We start from the raw sequence: 13,655 nt of genomic DNA on the forward strand, positions 1-13,655 counted from the left end.
GCTCCATGTCCTAACTCAGTATCACAAGAATTCAGTTTCAACTGATCAAATGCTGATTAAAATAATCTGATGTTAATGAAATCTCCAAGAGATTTATAGAATATTTGTGACATCATAGTTGTAGTTCTACATTCTATCTGGTTGAAATCCTCGCAGCCTTTTAACAGACAGTATCATTAAAGGGATAGTTCACCCAAAAATGTAAATTATGTCATCATTTACTCACATTCAAGTTTTAAACCTGTATGAGTTTCTTTCTTCTTCTGAACACAAAGGATAATATTTTGAAGAAAGTTTGTAACCAGCCTGCTTTGGGGCACCATTGACTTCCATAGTAGGAAAAAAAAAAATACTATGCAAGTCAATGGTGTCCCAGAACTGTTCAGTTTCCTACATCTTCAAAATATCTTCTTTTGTGTTCAACAGAACAAAGAAATGTATGCAGGTTTGGAACAACTGGAGGGTGGGTAAATGATGAAAGAATTTTCATTTTTGGGTAAACTATCCCTTTAAACCAATTAACATTAAATTTTTAAAATTAAATAAAATAAATTGCCAATAAAATACTGTAACAGGTCAGATGATGAGCCTTTTATGTTTTAATGTGCTATTTAATGGAATAAAAGCACAAAATAGTTTCTGACAGAAGAACAGGTGATTTCCAGTGTTATTAGGAAAAACTCTACCTCTTTTTGTTATTTTCAGTATACAATACAAAAAAGTAGGCCTACCCTCTGAGATTTTAAGCAAATTTATTTTGTACATGTACATTTTTTTATGATGTAATGATTAGGTTTTCATCTGCCCACAAACCCCCTGCAGTTCACTCATGTTCACTCAGAGCTAGACCATATAAATAGTGGCTATTTTATAAAATTATATGGACACCTGATCCTTTAACACATTAGTTACAGTAGGTCACATTATGACATATATTTAATGCAATAATTTACTCAGCCTCATGTTAAAAACGTCAAGATTCTTCTTCTGTGGAGATGTTAAAAAGAATGTTACTAACAGTCTCAGTCACCATTCATTATAATTGTGTTTTTGGTCCATACCAAAGTCCCTTTATTCTGTCTTTGTCCATACAACGAAAATGAATGTTTACTGAGGTTGTCATTATGCCAATAATAAATAAAGTCATACTAATTTGGAAAAACATGGGGGTGTGTAAATGATTTTTTTTTTTTTTTTTTTTTTTTTGGGACCTGTCCTTTTAATACGGTTTTATCCGCCTGGTCACGTGATAGCCCGCCCTTTCTTTTCAAACGCCATGTTGACTGCGCACATACATCACCACCAATTGGCAGCAGCACACAGTGAGTATTTTTATAAAGTATGAACGCATGGGTTTTATTGAGGTTTTATCAGCTGTATTATTTTCTCTCAGTTGTGTTTTTACGTAAACGAAAGCAGGACTTACCATGATTTGTTGCAAAGGGAAATTTAATTGTGTTTTTGTGAGCAAGTAGGCGGGACAACAAGCTAGTCTGCTGTGCTATCAGTCTCGCGCCTCCTAAAAGCTTTGAGTCGCGAGCTTTATGTATACAGAAAAGTTTGATTTTCATTCACGTTTGATTATATATTTTACATTTTCACCCCTTTACCTGACATTTGAGTGTAATTTCATAGCTTGTAAGCATGCAAAAGGTTTGTGTCTGTGGTTTATACAGTTGGGATACAAACACGCGCCAAATTCGTTCTGCAGTAACCCAGCGCACTGTTATTGGTGTGATTATCGGCGACGAATAGAGCTGTTGTGTGTGTATATATAAATTGTATAAGTAATACTTGTCTACTTTGGTATTCTGTTGAATTTGATTGTTACAACACCGCGGGATGTCTTTTTTTCTAATCTAATTTAGGATTCAACTGAAATCATGAGCGAAGAAATTGAAGCTGTAAAGACTGAGGATCTTCCCCATCCTTTCCTGGAGAAAAAATGCATAAAAGTAGAGGATAAGAAGAAGAAGAAAAGGAAGAAGAGTCCATCTGATGGTGTTGATGATGATGCAGGGCATGATGAAGCAGAAGAGCCTGAACCCAAAAGCAAGTCTAAACCCAGAGTCAAATTGTGTAAGTTGAATAATACCAACAAATGATAACAAACCTATACTTAAAATAAATATTATTCATGATGTAAATTAATGTTAATGGGTTAGTTCACCTTAAAATGAAAATAATGTCATTACTCACCCTCATGTCGTTCCACACCTGTAAGACCTTCGTTCATCTTCGGAACACAAATTAAGATATTTTTGATGAAATCAGATGGCTCAGTGAGGCCTGAATTGGCGTCAATGTCGCCTTCACCTCTCAAGATCCATAAACATATTTAAAACAGTTCATGTGAATACAGTGGTTCTGTGTTAATATTATAAACTAAAGTGACAAGAATACTTTTTGTGCACCAAAAAAAACCTAAATAATGACTTAATATCTAGTGATGGCCGATTTCAAAACACTGCTTCTGAGCTATAAGAATATTTTGTTTTGATTCAGTGATTTTGGTTGCATATCAAACTGCTGAAATCATGTGACTTTGGTGCTCCGAACCACTGATTTGATTCACAAAGTTCTGAAGCAGTGTTTTGATGAACGCAATGGTTTTACGAAGATGAATGAAGGTCTTACAGGTGTGGAACGACATGAAGGTGAGTAATAAATTACATTATTTAAATTTTTGAGTGAACTAACCCTTTAAGCATCATAAGTTTGTATTGAGTTTTTATTTAGTTCAGCTCATCATGAATTAAATGAAGCTTAGATTACCCACTCAAAAGTTGCCATCGTTTTCCTTTTGTAATTGTCTTTTCAGTCGAACCCGAAGTCGAAATTCTTGAAGGAAAACGGGAGAAAAAAATTATCCAGAGACTTGATTTAATGGAGAGACGGAAGGAAAAGCTGAAGATTGAGAGCGTTGGAAAAGGCGCCAAACTGGGAGACATTGCACGGATTAATCACTCCATCGGAAAGCTTAAAGTCGATCTGCTCAAACCTCTACATAAGATTGTATATGATCGACCGGGAACTGTAAGGTTTAGTTTGAGAACTCCCTTAACACACAAATGGTTAAAACATATTAATAAAGATTGTTTTTAACTTAATGCTGCTTAATATTCATACAGGCATCATTACTGCGGAAAAATCTTAGGCTATTTAATGGATTTCCTTTTGAGATAGACAGTGATCTTTACATCAAAAAGATGGAGAAAATAAAAAAGTAAGTCTAACTGCTTTGGTGCTTTTTGAGAAAAAAAAAAACTACATATTTACACTTGTGCTAAATCAAGGCATGAAAAAAGAAATTGTGCTTGCTAACAGTGAAGATCCACCATTTTTTTGCCACGTCCAATTTTGAAATAACTCACAGTAGGGATCAGTTCTGGCCAATGCAGATAATTATATGTGGAAGCAAATAAATACCCAATATTGACGCATACTGATGAATTAAAACAATATTTTAGGAAAATAATGTCATTGCGCTCTTATTTCAGTTTTGTGAAGTAATGTCCATGTTCATGCACGTAATAAAACCATCAGTAATTTTTTCCATTTGATGTGAAGTCCAATCATTTTCATGTTGTCATTAGTTTAAAGTGGGTGTGATAATGATTTTTGTCTGTCTGGCAGGCTTCAAAAAGGACTGCTCAAAACCATCTGTCAGACTCTTGATCTGGAGAGGTCTGGAACGCAAACTGTTCTTTCAGAGAGGATCATGAAATTTCTCGTAGAGCCAACCAACTCAGGAAAGGTGAGATCTTTTTCTCTGAACAATAACAATACACATTTAATGGCACTGTACAGCCAAGGCACTGCTGGGGATTATTGGTGAAATGTTTGTCTTTTGCTGTGCGCCAATGACTTTGTGTGTTTACCATCTGCAGCCTGTCCTAAAGAAGAAAAAGAAGACGACCAAAGATGCCAAAAGAGAAAAATCTTCATCCAAACGAAAAAACCTACAGAAAAAAGTAGAAAGTGGAAAGTCCAAACCCATTGTCACTGATTCCAGCAGTGATGATGATGATGACGATGATGATGAAGAGGAGAGTAAAGAGAACAGTAAGGGCGCTGAGAAATCTGTGACAGCAAGTCAAAAAGATAAATCTTCTGATAAAGAGGAAGAAGATGATGATGATGATGATGATGATGATGATGATGCTCCTAAAGAAGATAGTGAGGAGGAAGTGAGTGAAATGTTTTTGCTTTTCTGAACATTTTTTTTATTGGCCATGTGGAAATGTGACGCACGTGACTAAAGATTTTAACATAAATTCTCCACATTTATTTAGTTTAGACAATCTTAATGTGTTTACATTGCTTGTGTTTTGTCTGCAAATCAACAGAAATCTGCTCCTCAGAAGAAATCTTCCACTTTGAAATCCATGAAGAAATCTGACCAAAAGACAGATCAGACTTCATCAGATGACAGTGACCAAGAAGTTCATGAAAGCAAGAATGTAAAAAAGGTTGGGCACAAACGCTTACTATTAGTAATAATTTAGCAATCTGAAACACATTTTAAAATTATTTTTAAAAAAAATTGCTTATTTGTATGGATGCACCGGTCATGACTTTTCATGGCCGATTCCAATTGCCAATTTTTTTTTTTTTTTTTTTTTTTTAACAAGTAAATGGGCCGATGCCGGTTGCTGAATTTTTTTTTTATTTAAATGGTATTTTTATTAGAATTTTACAAAAAGCAAAAGAAAACAAAAAAAATACATTTAGAAAATATATACGAATCAATGAGTGATAATATTAACAATAAAAACAAAAATATAAATGATTATTAATAATTATATTATCAGCTGAATTTTTTTAAGCATATTTATTTGTTGTATTTGCTCTATTACAGGCCAAACTGGCCTTAAACAAAACGTATTTGTAGTCAACAACTACAAATATGTTGATATTAGCTGCAACAACTGCATTGTAATCACAATCCAAATAGGGACTAAACTGTATGAATTTTTATATCACGATTATAGTGACTAAAATTATCATGATTTTTCTATCTAACGCACCATCACGGTTTTGTTCAAATGAGATGAAAATGTTCAAAAAGAACTGATGCACACACTGAAAACATTTCAACAAGTTTTGTATTTGAAAATCAACAAATAAAATTAGCAGCTCTATGTACTTTTTTTAAGCATAAACATTCAGTTATATGACTCTTGTCAATAGCAATGCATTATATCATTATTTATAGCATTATTTTTGCATGTTCTGTGGACAGGGTGACTATCCTTGATTAAGTTTTCCTCAGGACTTTTGTAAGAGCCAAACCTCATGACAATCTTACTATGTTTACATTGCTTTTTTACAGAAATCTCCTCCTCAGAAGAAATCTTCCACCATGAAGTCCATTAAGAAATCTGGCAAAAAGTCAGATCAGAGTGCATCAGATGACAGTGACCAAGATATTAATGAAGACAAGACTGTAAAAAAGGTTGGAAACAAACACTTACTGCTAATATTTTTGAATTCTGAAATTTTGTAACACCGTTAAAACAGGGTTCCCACGGCACATTGAAATCCTTGAAAGTGTGTGAATGTGAAAAAAAAAAAAAAAAAAATTCATGGCCCTGGAAAGTTTCTGATAATTAACACACAGATATACAGGTCCTTGAAAGTGCTTGAATTTATTTTGTGCAAGAACTTTTCTGGAATAAATTCCATATTATTCCCTCCGGTCCTCTGTTATTTTGCCAACTCTTGATTAACATTAGTTACGCATATTTACGCATTACATTAAGTGTTTCCCACGTGAGGTACTTTGTGTTGTACATTGCCATGACGTTCTTGCGAGCACAAAACTACTAAGATGGTACCTCAACGTTTCACAGATGTAAACCAATGAGGCAAGAAAAAAGCTTAAAAAAATCTTAAAACTTTTGGTTACATGAGCCTAAGCTCTTTTCAATAAAATCCATGCAAAAGTTAATATCAGATCATTTTAGAATACAGTAGCCTATACCGCAGGGGTGTCAAACATATGGCCCACAAAGATGTCCAATCTGGCCTGGGGGATGATTTGAACTATAATAAAAAATAGAGAAGCACTAGACTATTCCACTGGCCATAAATCCAAATGATTTTAGTTGTATTTGGTCAATTTTTATTCCGGTCTTGCAGGCAAACTGCTTTGTGATAATTTCCCAAAATTTCATTTATGTGGAAATATTTACGAAGTCTGTAAACAGGATGTTAACGCAGGCACACACTGAATACGGACACAAAGAGGAGAACAGAGGCACCAGCAGAGAAAATATTGTACCATGCTCCAGCTCACCCCTGCAACATAGGATATACAGAATATTCTTCAGTTTTATGCAAAACAGAAATACGACAAATAGAATATCAGATCTCTGTCATATGGTCAAAAAATAAATGCAAAAAAAAAATGCTTTTTTTCATAGTTGTGTTTGACACATGAAAGCTGTAACAATTTATCTTACAAGGTAACACAATGTAACCTTGACACTTGAAATGTGACATTAAGTCCTTGAATTTGAGGGTATTGGACTTGGAAAGTCCTTGAAAATTACCCAAGGTGTGGGAACCCTGTTAAAATAAATTCAAGCTGATTTGAGCTTTTGAACCACCTCTGAAAGAAATAGCAAATCTGCATTTATGACACCATAAGAACAAGTACATTTGTAGCACTTTAGTTTTACAGATTTGCTGATGCTCTGTTTTTAAACTGATTTCCTTTCTTGCAGTTATTTATACTTGAAAATGTGTTAAAACTGACCATTTAATTCACAATTTTCCTAGACAAAAAAGAGGCCTGCTGCAAAGAGAAAAGCTCCAGCAAAGCCTGTCCTTAAAACCAAGAAAGCTGACAGTAGCAGCAACCGAAGGAAAAAGATGGCAAGCAAGAGCAAAGGTAATAATGCAGCAAATTCTTCTGGATGCAAGACCAAAAGTTAAAATCAAATTTTGTTGTTGTTGTTGTGTCTAACATAACATTACGTGGAATCATTTACCATATCAAAGCTGCAAATTTACATTTGACATGCTGTATTTTTCCTTCCAGATGAAAGTGACAGCTCTGATGATGATCAGCCATTGATCAAGATGATTAAAAAACCACCAACTGATGGCCAGTTGAAGGAGGCAATCCAGGATCTCCTGAAAGACGCAAACTTGGAGGAAGTTACGATGAAGCAGGTTACCCGACAAGTATGTTACTTCATATTATTTATTAAGGACAAAAAGGCTTATTGAGAGCAGGGATCATACAGTCATGAAAAACCTGGAAAAGTTTTGGAAAAATAAACCCAGAATATTAAGAAAAGGTCATGGAAATTTGCTTCACAAATATCTGTATAATAGAATGTTTAATCAGGGACTGAATTTACTGCGTCTTCTCTCTCTCTTTTGTGTTTCACTGTCTTTTATGATGCGCAAATGGCTTCCTTTACCATAACAGCCTTACATGTGTATCAGTATTGCATATATACTGTTTGTAATTACTTTTTAAAATTTTTGTTTGTACATTTAAAAAAAAATTTGAAATCATGCTTCCTTCTGCTGTGTGTAAGCGATTGTGCCAAAGAGCCCATTATAAAACACAAATACATGGAGTGAGCAAAATTTATGATTTAGGTGAGATAAAAAAAAAGTCAGTCATATGAATGTCACTAAAAATGACATTCATATTTTACATGTTTACATAGACTTTCATGGAATATTAGGTCATGAATATTTGCCTCAAAAGTAATGGAAATGTACTGGTAAAAATGTTTATGAACCTTGTGAGAAGGTACAGTGCTTTGTCGACACTTTACATGTGGGAATGTTAATGCATTAATCTAGCCGAAATGCGATCTTCAAACAAATTATGCTTTTTCTCAAAACTTAGTTCAAATTAAAGTCTCTCTCTCTCTCTCTCTCTCTCTCTCTCTCTCTCTCTCTCTCTCTCTCTCTCTCTCTCTCTCTCTCTCTCTCTCTCTCTCTCTCTCTCTCTTCCCCCCCCCCCCTCATGTAGGTGTAGTTCTTCACAATAGATATGAACATGTTATACTAAAGTTTGCCAACCTGAAGAGTTTCCAAATAATTGTATAAATATGAACTTCCTCCTTGTTGTAGGTTTATGACAAGTATCCAGACTTTGATCTGACTAGCAGAAAGGAATTCATCCGGGAGACAGTTAAAAGCGTAAGTATCTCCAAAGTGATAATCCAGTATTTTATAGGGGTGTGACGAGATGGGTATCTCATGAGACGAGACGAGAAGATTTTTACACACTATTTTTAAGAAATCCTCAATGGCGAAATACATGACTAGAAAAATTATTCTGCAGGTGTATTTGAAATGTTTTAAGTAATCATCTTGTAATGAATGTAATTTCAGTTCTACTTTCTGAGCATGAATTATCATATGCAGTAAAAGACAACAATACTCAAGTACTGTAAAAGGTTTTGCCACTAACTCAGCTGACTGACTTCTCTTCTGTATGATTTCAGTCTCTTCTGACCTTACTGTACATGATTTATGAGCTTCTACAACTTTTGACCTCCTAACTGAACTCCTTTCCACAAAGTGATCATAGAAATAAAAACAGTATAAATAAAAATGTTAACACTTTACAATAAGGTCTCATTTATTAACATTAATGTATTAACCAACATCAACTAACGAGCAATATATGTGCTACAGTATTGTGTTAGTTAATATAAATAGTCATTCATTGTTAGTTCATGATAGTTCACAGTGCATTAACTAATGTTAACAAATGAAACCTTACTGTTTGTGCTTAATAAGATTAAGAGAAAACTGTTATTCATATTTATGGTAACACTTTACATTAAGTGCCACCATAATCGCACTCTCAATATTCAAAGTGCAAATAAGACCAAATTTTTCTATGATACGGAGCTAAGAGATGGTTACAACTACACTGCCCAGCCTAAAATAGCTTTCATATTGAGAGATATCTGTATTCATCAGGGAGCCGCTTTCAAAATGCGGGGTATTGAAAGCGCGTTTGAATGCGCGCTCGCGTTTACTTTCACTTTCAGAGATCGCGCGTAACACTGCATTCACACGGGGCGTCGTCGTTAACGCTTCTCATTTGCTTTGAATGGGTGACGTCACTCGTGTTGCAAGTGGCAGAAGTTGAAGATTTCTCAACTTTTCAAGCGCCAACGCAGGCATCATCCAATCAGATGGCCCTATGCAAATTCCCTAGAGCAGTTGCTAGCCAGTTCGTGCAACACCGGAAAGTAATGTGATTGGCTGTAATCACTATAACGGTCGCGTCAACACAAGCTTCAGACACGCCCTCCGTCAAGTGCTGACGCCCCGTGTGAATGCAGCGTAACTGTAAATATTGAGCGGTGGCAACCGTTATACAACTGAATTAAATGTTTTTTTATTTAAATACAAAGCAAAACGTCAGTGGATGCGTAATGTAAACGTAGCAGTGGCATATTTTTTTCTAATCATCCTAACACATCCTAACGATCACAACATCGCGAGACTACTTTTCGCCTCGACGAGAAATCTCGTCACATTTTAGTCTCGCAAGATCTCGTGACACCCCTCGTATTTTATAATCGATTGGTCAATAGGCAGCAGTTATAATGGGTAATTTTCTTATTTTTCAGTTGATATCCTGAAGTGAAGAGAAGAAAATGCCTTATTTAAAAGAACGGCAAGGGTGAAGATTGTGTACAAGACTCGATTACACTGTTCACAGTTGTGTTGTTTTTATTTTTATTTTATATAAGGATTCTCAACTTTCCAGCAAATTCTGCTTTTTATATTTTAAAAAGCCTTTTATAAAGTTTGGATTTTCACAGCGAATAATATGGATTGTTTTTTTGTTGAAATATACCACATTTTTAAAACGATATTTTTCCCCACTTAAAGGTGCTAAAGAGGATGTTTTGTTTTATACATTTTTGCAATATTAATTGAAACTGTCTTTACTAACTGATAAAAGACTATTTATTAGGTGCACTGAAAGTAATAATATTAATGTACATCATCTGTGCACGAGGTAGGGCCTTAACATCAGCCAATCGTTTACGCGATCATCGCATAAACGATTGGCCCTCTCTTTTTAATCACTGCCATGATGTTCCTTGTGAGAGACGTGCGCGGCTGCACTCTCCAGTAACTTTCCACACTCCACAGGCTCCGCATGCAGTGTTTTTGTCAGGAGACAGGAGTAACAACTGCAGATTGAGTTACCTGCGGTGAGTCCAACATAATGAATCCACTAACACGACACAGAGAATGCCGGTGGTAAACACTCGTGTTCCAATACTCGTGGCACGAGTTTTGAGAGGCGTTCCCTCGAAAGGAGGGGGGTTGTTCTTACACATGCGCTCATTTCAAAAACATTTCGTAACAGTCTTTGGTTTCTCAGTCGTCGAAAAGATCCTCTTTTGCACCTTTAATTTTTAATGGCACATAGTCACTACATTGCATTTTGACAGTCTTAGAAAAGAAGACTTGGCTGTGTCAGTCAGCCCAAAACCTGTGGCCTGCAGTTACATTACAGTTGACATTGCCAAGATCTCATACGCAATATTTAGAAAGTATTTGTTTCATTGGTCTCACCTGTTATTAGCACTAGGTTTCATTTTTGAGGTCTTGGATGCTGATTTGCAAAAATGAAACTTTAGACATTAATATTTTGGTCTATAATTGTATTTCAACATGCATTTTTACAGTATCAGCTTCCATTTCAGTGTTGTTTAACAGAAGAATTTGGTATTTTAATTTTTACAGAGCAAAAAGCATTGATCATTTTAATTTTTTGTTTCAGTGTGGTTTCCATATGAGTTTTTGTAAATATGCTTTGTATGTGCAGTTTTCTTTCTTATGTATTTTAAATTAAGTCATAAGGATCAAACATATCTTAAATCCTGCAGGTCCATGTTGTAGATTAGGTTCTCTGATAGGACAAGAGATGATGTTGTATACACTGACCTCAGTAACCAGTTTTTTCAGTTATCATTAGTCATATTACTCTGATATAATGCATCACAAAAACTACACAACAAAAACGAAGATGTTTATTTTGTAATAAATTGATTTTTCATAGAATATAACCTGTCTGTTTCTTAAGACTATGGTTCAGTTGCCACTTGTTGGCAGTGTTTCTACATTTTATGTTACAGTTAAAATTGGTTTACTTTTAACCCTCTACAGCACAGTAGGAACGTTTTCTTAAGCCCTATGTTTAGTCAATTTTTCTTCAGATGATTACAGCCCATTAGAAAGGTCGAGAAAGTACCAAAGAACAGTCCAGTAAGGTGTGGGAGTCACTATCAAGAACGATTTAAAGGTGGGACATCCTGTTCTGACACATGGTCACAGGAGCACATGGTGTGAGGAGAAGGCAAGATTATTTGCTTTAGTAATCTTATTTAAAGTGACATGAACTGTACATAACAAATGTGTGTGTGTGTGTGTGTGTGTGTGTGTGTGTGTGTGTGTGTATGAAGGTGTAGAGAAGCCTTTTGTCAGGTTTTAAGTTTTTTATTTTGCATGTTCAGAAATTCAGTTTCTCTTTTTGTTGCCTCAGTAAAACGTTGTGCGTTGTACTTTTCGAGGAGGTTTTGGACAATACCTCACATTGGCAACGTGTTATAAGATGGGAAGATGCAAGGTTCCTGGGTGTGCAGGAACACCCAAAGTGATGTGCAAAAATTGTAACATACACCTCTATTTCACAGCAGAGAAGAGGTGCTTTTTGAAGTGTCGTACGGAGTGAAATCTTGTTACATGAAGTACATTGTATGGCATAGCACACTACATGATACAGACCTATGCATGTATCAAATTCAATATATCAATGTCTTTCAAGTTTTTTCGCTTTTTACTTAATGATTTCTTGAATTTTTATTGATAATTTTCTGTATGATTCTGTACCATTGTCGCACAACCTTCCTTGAGACAACGAAAAAATACATTTGGGGTTAATCAATAAAATGTTCCCAAATGAACCAAAAAATTATGTGGATTTTTTTTTATGTGCCATCAACATGTGTGCAGTAGAGGGTTAATGTGTTACTTAAGCTTTTGCACTCGAAATATCTTATCCAATGCAGTTTACTAAGTTTATGGAAATATTTTGAGTAAATCTACGAGGAAATTTCACACACACAAAAATTACATTCCCTGACCGGGAATCGAACCCGGGCCGCGGCGGTGAGAGCGCCGAATCCTAACCACTAGACCACCAGGGAGTGTGATAATATTGGTCAGAAAGTTGAACATATTTATATTTCCTGCAATAAACAAATGCAATAAATTCTTAAATTATGTTGAGCATCCAAGATTGTCCGACACCTGTGTTTAAATGCACCTGACAGAAGACAAATTTTTATATTACGTTATAATACAATGGGTTTATGCAATACTGCAATGACTTAACTTTTTACGAACTAGATAATTCGATTTAAGATTCGATTTAATTCGATGTTTCTGTTCCATCTTCGTTCCATCTTGTGGCCAGTAGAGTTCCCGGTTTATAAAGAGAAATATAAAGATGTTTGACATTTCCCGTTATGGCCAATAGAGGTCGTAGATTGACCCGTTTTTAGTGTTGTTCTGCTGGAGGTTGAAGTTGAGGGGTCACGTTGGATAGTAGCAGTGGCTTACAGCAGCTGACATGATGCAGGCAGTACAGTAGAGACTTACAGCCACCTGCCTGCTGGAGCTGAACAGGAGCGATTCACCGTTAAAACAAGCCCTCAGAGAGGAAGGGTAGAACCTGTCATTAGGGTAAGCTATGATTTAAACGCTGTTTTTTTCTATGGTTTGTGCTTATGCTGCTAAATTAGAGCATTTTAGAGGCATGGCAGGCCCTTAGTGTTCACTATTAATGTTAGCTCGTCCAGTAACGTGCTGTCAGAGCGCTTCCTAGATAAATATGTATAGCTTGCCGCCACATCGATGGATGAAATGTGTAAACGGATTTATTCTATTTAATGTGTATGTACGTCAAACTAATCCATAATATATAACTATAGCAGCCAGGTGCTTTATACATACATGAACTGTTGCTAATGCTAAAGCGTTAGCTGATCGGCTAAAGTTAATACCATAGAAACGTGTATCAGGTGCATCTCCTCCTCACACAAGACAAAGATAATAAATACTATCTGAGGGGTTTTAAAGGGCATTGACGCAGTTAATGCAAAACTGCAGTTATATGTGGTTCAGCGACTGATAGCTTTAGCTCTGTTAGACTGATCTCAGCTCAGCTAATGTCCAGTTTAATTGACTGACAATAACGCCAGAAGAAACGTGGAAATTACATCAGCCTGAGCACCGCACGTTGTATTATTATGTACGTAGCTTGTGCAGTACTATAAAAGTACTGTGGTATTCTGTGAAGTAACATGTAAGTAATGTAAACCATGCAGTAGCATGTTATTTATTGAAGTACCATAGTATTACCGTCTCGTACCTTACTGTACAATGTTAGTACCACAGTGTTTCTTTGTATGTATCGTTATGTTAGTTTGTTAAACTGCAAACCTGTCTAAATCATATGCAGTTTTTGTTGAGTTAGTGTAAATGGATTTGTTGCTTATGAATTTGATTGTATGTGTTTTTAGGAATGTGTTTATGTGTTTCTACTTAAAGCACCTGTGAGATGTTTTGGAAATAGTTACTTT

General features: G+C 35.5%; 2 protein-coding genes and 1 non-coding gene across 5 annotated transcripts in view; 2 read left to right on the top strand and 1 right to left on the bottom strand.

Moving 5' to 3' along the window:
• Positions 1-1,283: 1,283 nt before the first annotated feature.
• On the top strand, positions 1,284-11,928 carry dek (DEK proto-oncogene). Of its 3 annotated transcripts, none has more exons than XM_067409718.1 (12): positions 1,284-1,322; positions 1,869-2,079; positions 2,822-3,036; positions 3,132-3,226; positions 3,637-3,757; positions 3,891-4,190; positions 4,350-4,472; positions 5,336-5,458; positions 6,787-6,898; positions 7,049-7,194; positions 8,104-8,172; positions 9,624-11,928. In XM_067409718.1, the coding sequence occupies exons 2-12, from the start codon at positions 1,884-1,886 to the stop codon at positions 9,633-9,635; spliced, it is 1,512 nt and encodes a 503-aa protein (XP_067265819.1). In that variant the 5' UTR covers positions 1,284-1,322; positions 1,869-1,883; the 3' UTR covers positions 9,636-11,928. The 3 variants fall into 3 exon arrangements, with proteins under 3 accessions (XP_067265819.1, XP_067265837.1, XP_067265828.1); XM_067409736.1 differs by having other exon boundaries at positions 4,365-4,472; XM_067409727.1 differs by lacking the exon at positions 1,284-1,322 and adding an exon at positions 1,541-1,764.
• A 218-nt stretch (positions 11,929-12,146) lies between these two features.
• trnae-cuc (transfer RNA glutamic acid (anticodon CUC)) lies at positions 12,147-12,218 on the bottom strand. The gene has a single exon. It is a non-coding gene; the product is annotated as a tRNA-Glu (tRNA).
• Positions 12,219-12,618: 400 nt separating this feature from the next.
• Positions 12,619-13,655, top strand: part of scap (SREBF chaperone) — a 35,319-nt gene continuing 34,282 nt past the window's right edge. Inside the window, exon 1 of the mRNA XM_067409749.1 lies at positions 12,619-12,756. The gene's annotated coding sequence lies outside the window, so the exon portion shown is untranslated. The remainder of the gene's footprint in view (positions 12,757-13,655) is intronic.

Source organism: Chanodichthys erythropterus, chromosome 2 (genome assembly GCF_024489055.1).
Source record: "Chanodichthys erythropterus isolate Z2021 chromosome 2, ASM2448905v1, whole genome shotgun sequence".
Classification (NCBI taxonomy): domain Eukaryota; kingdom Metazoa; phylum Chordata; class Actinopteri; order Cypriniformes; family Xenocyprididae; genus Chanodichthys; species Chanodichthys erythropterus.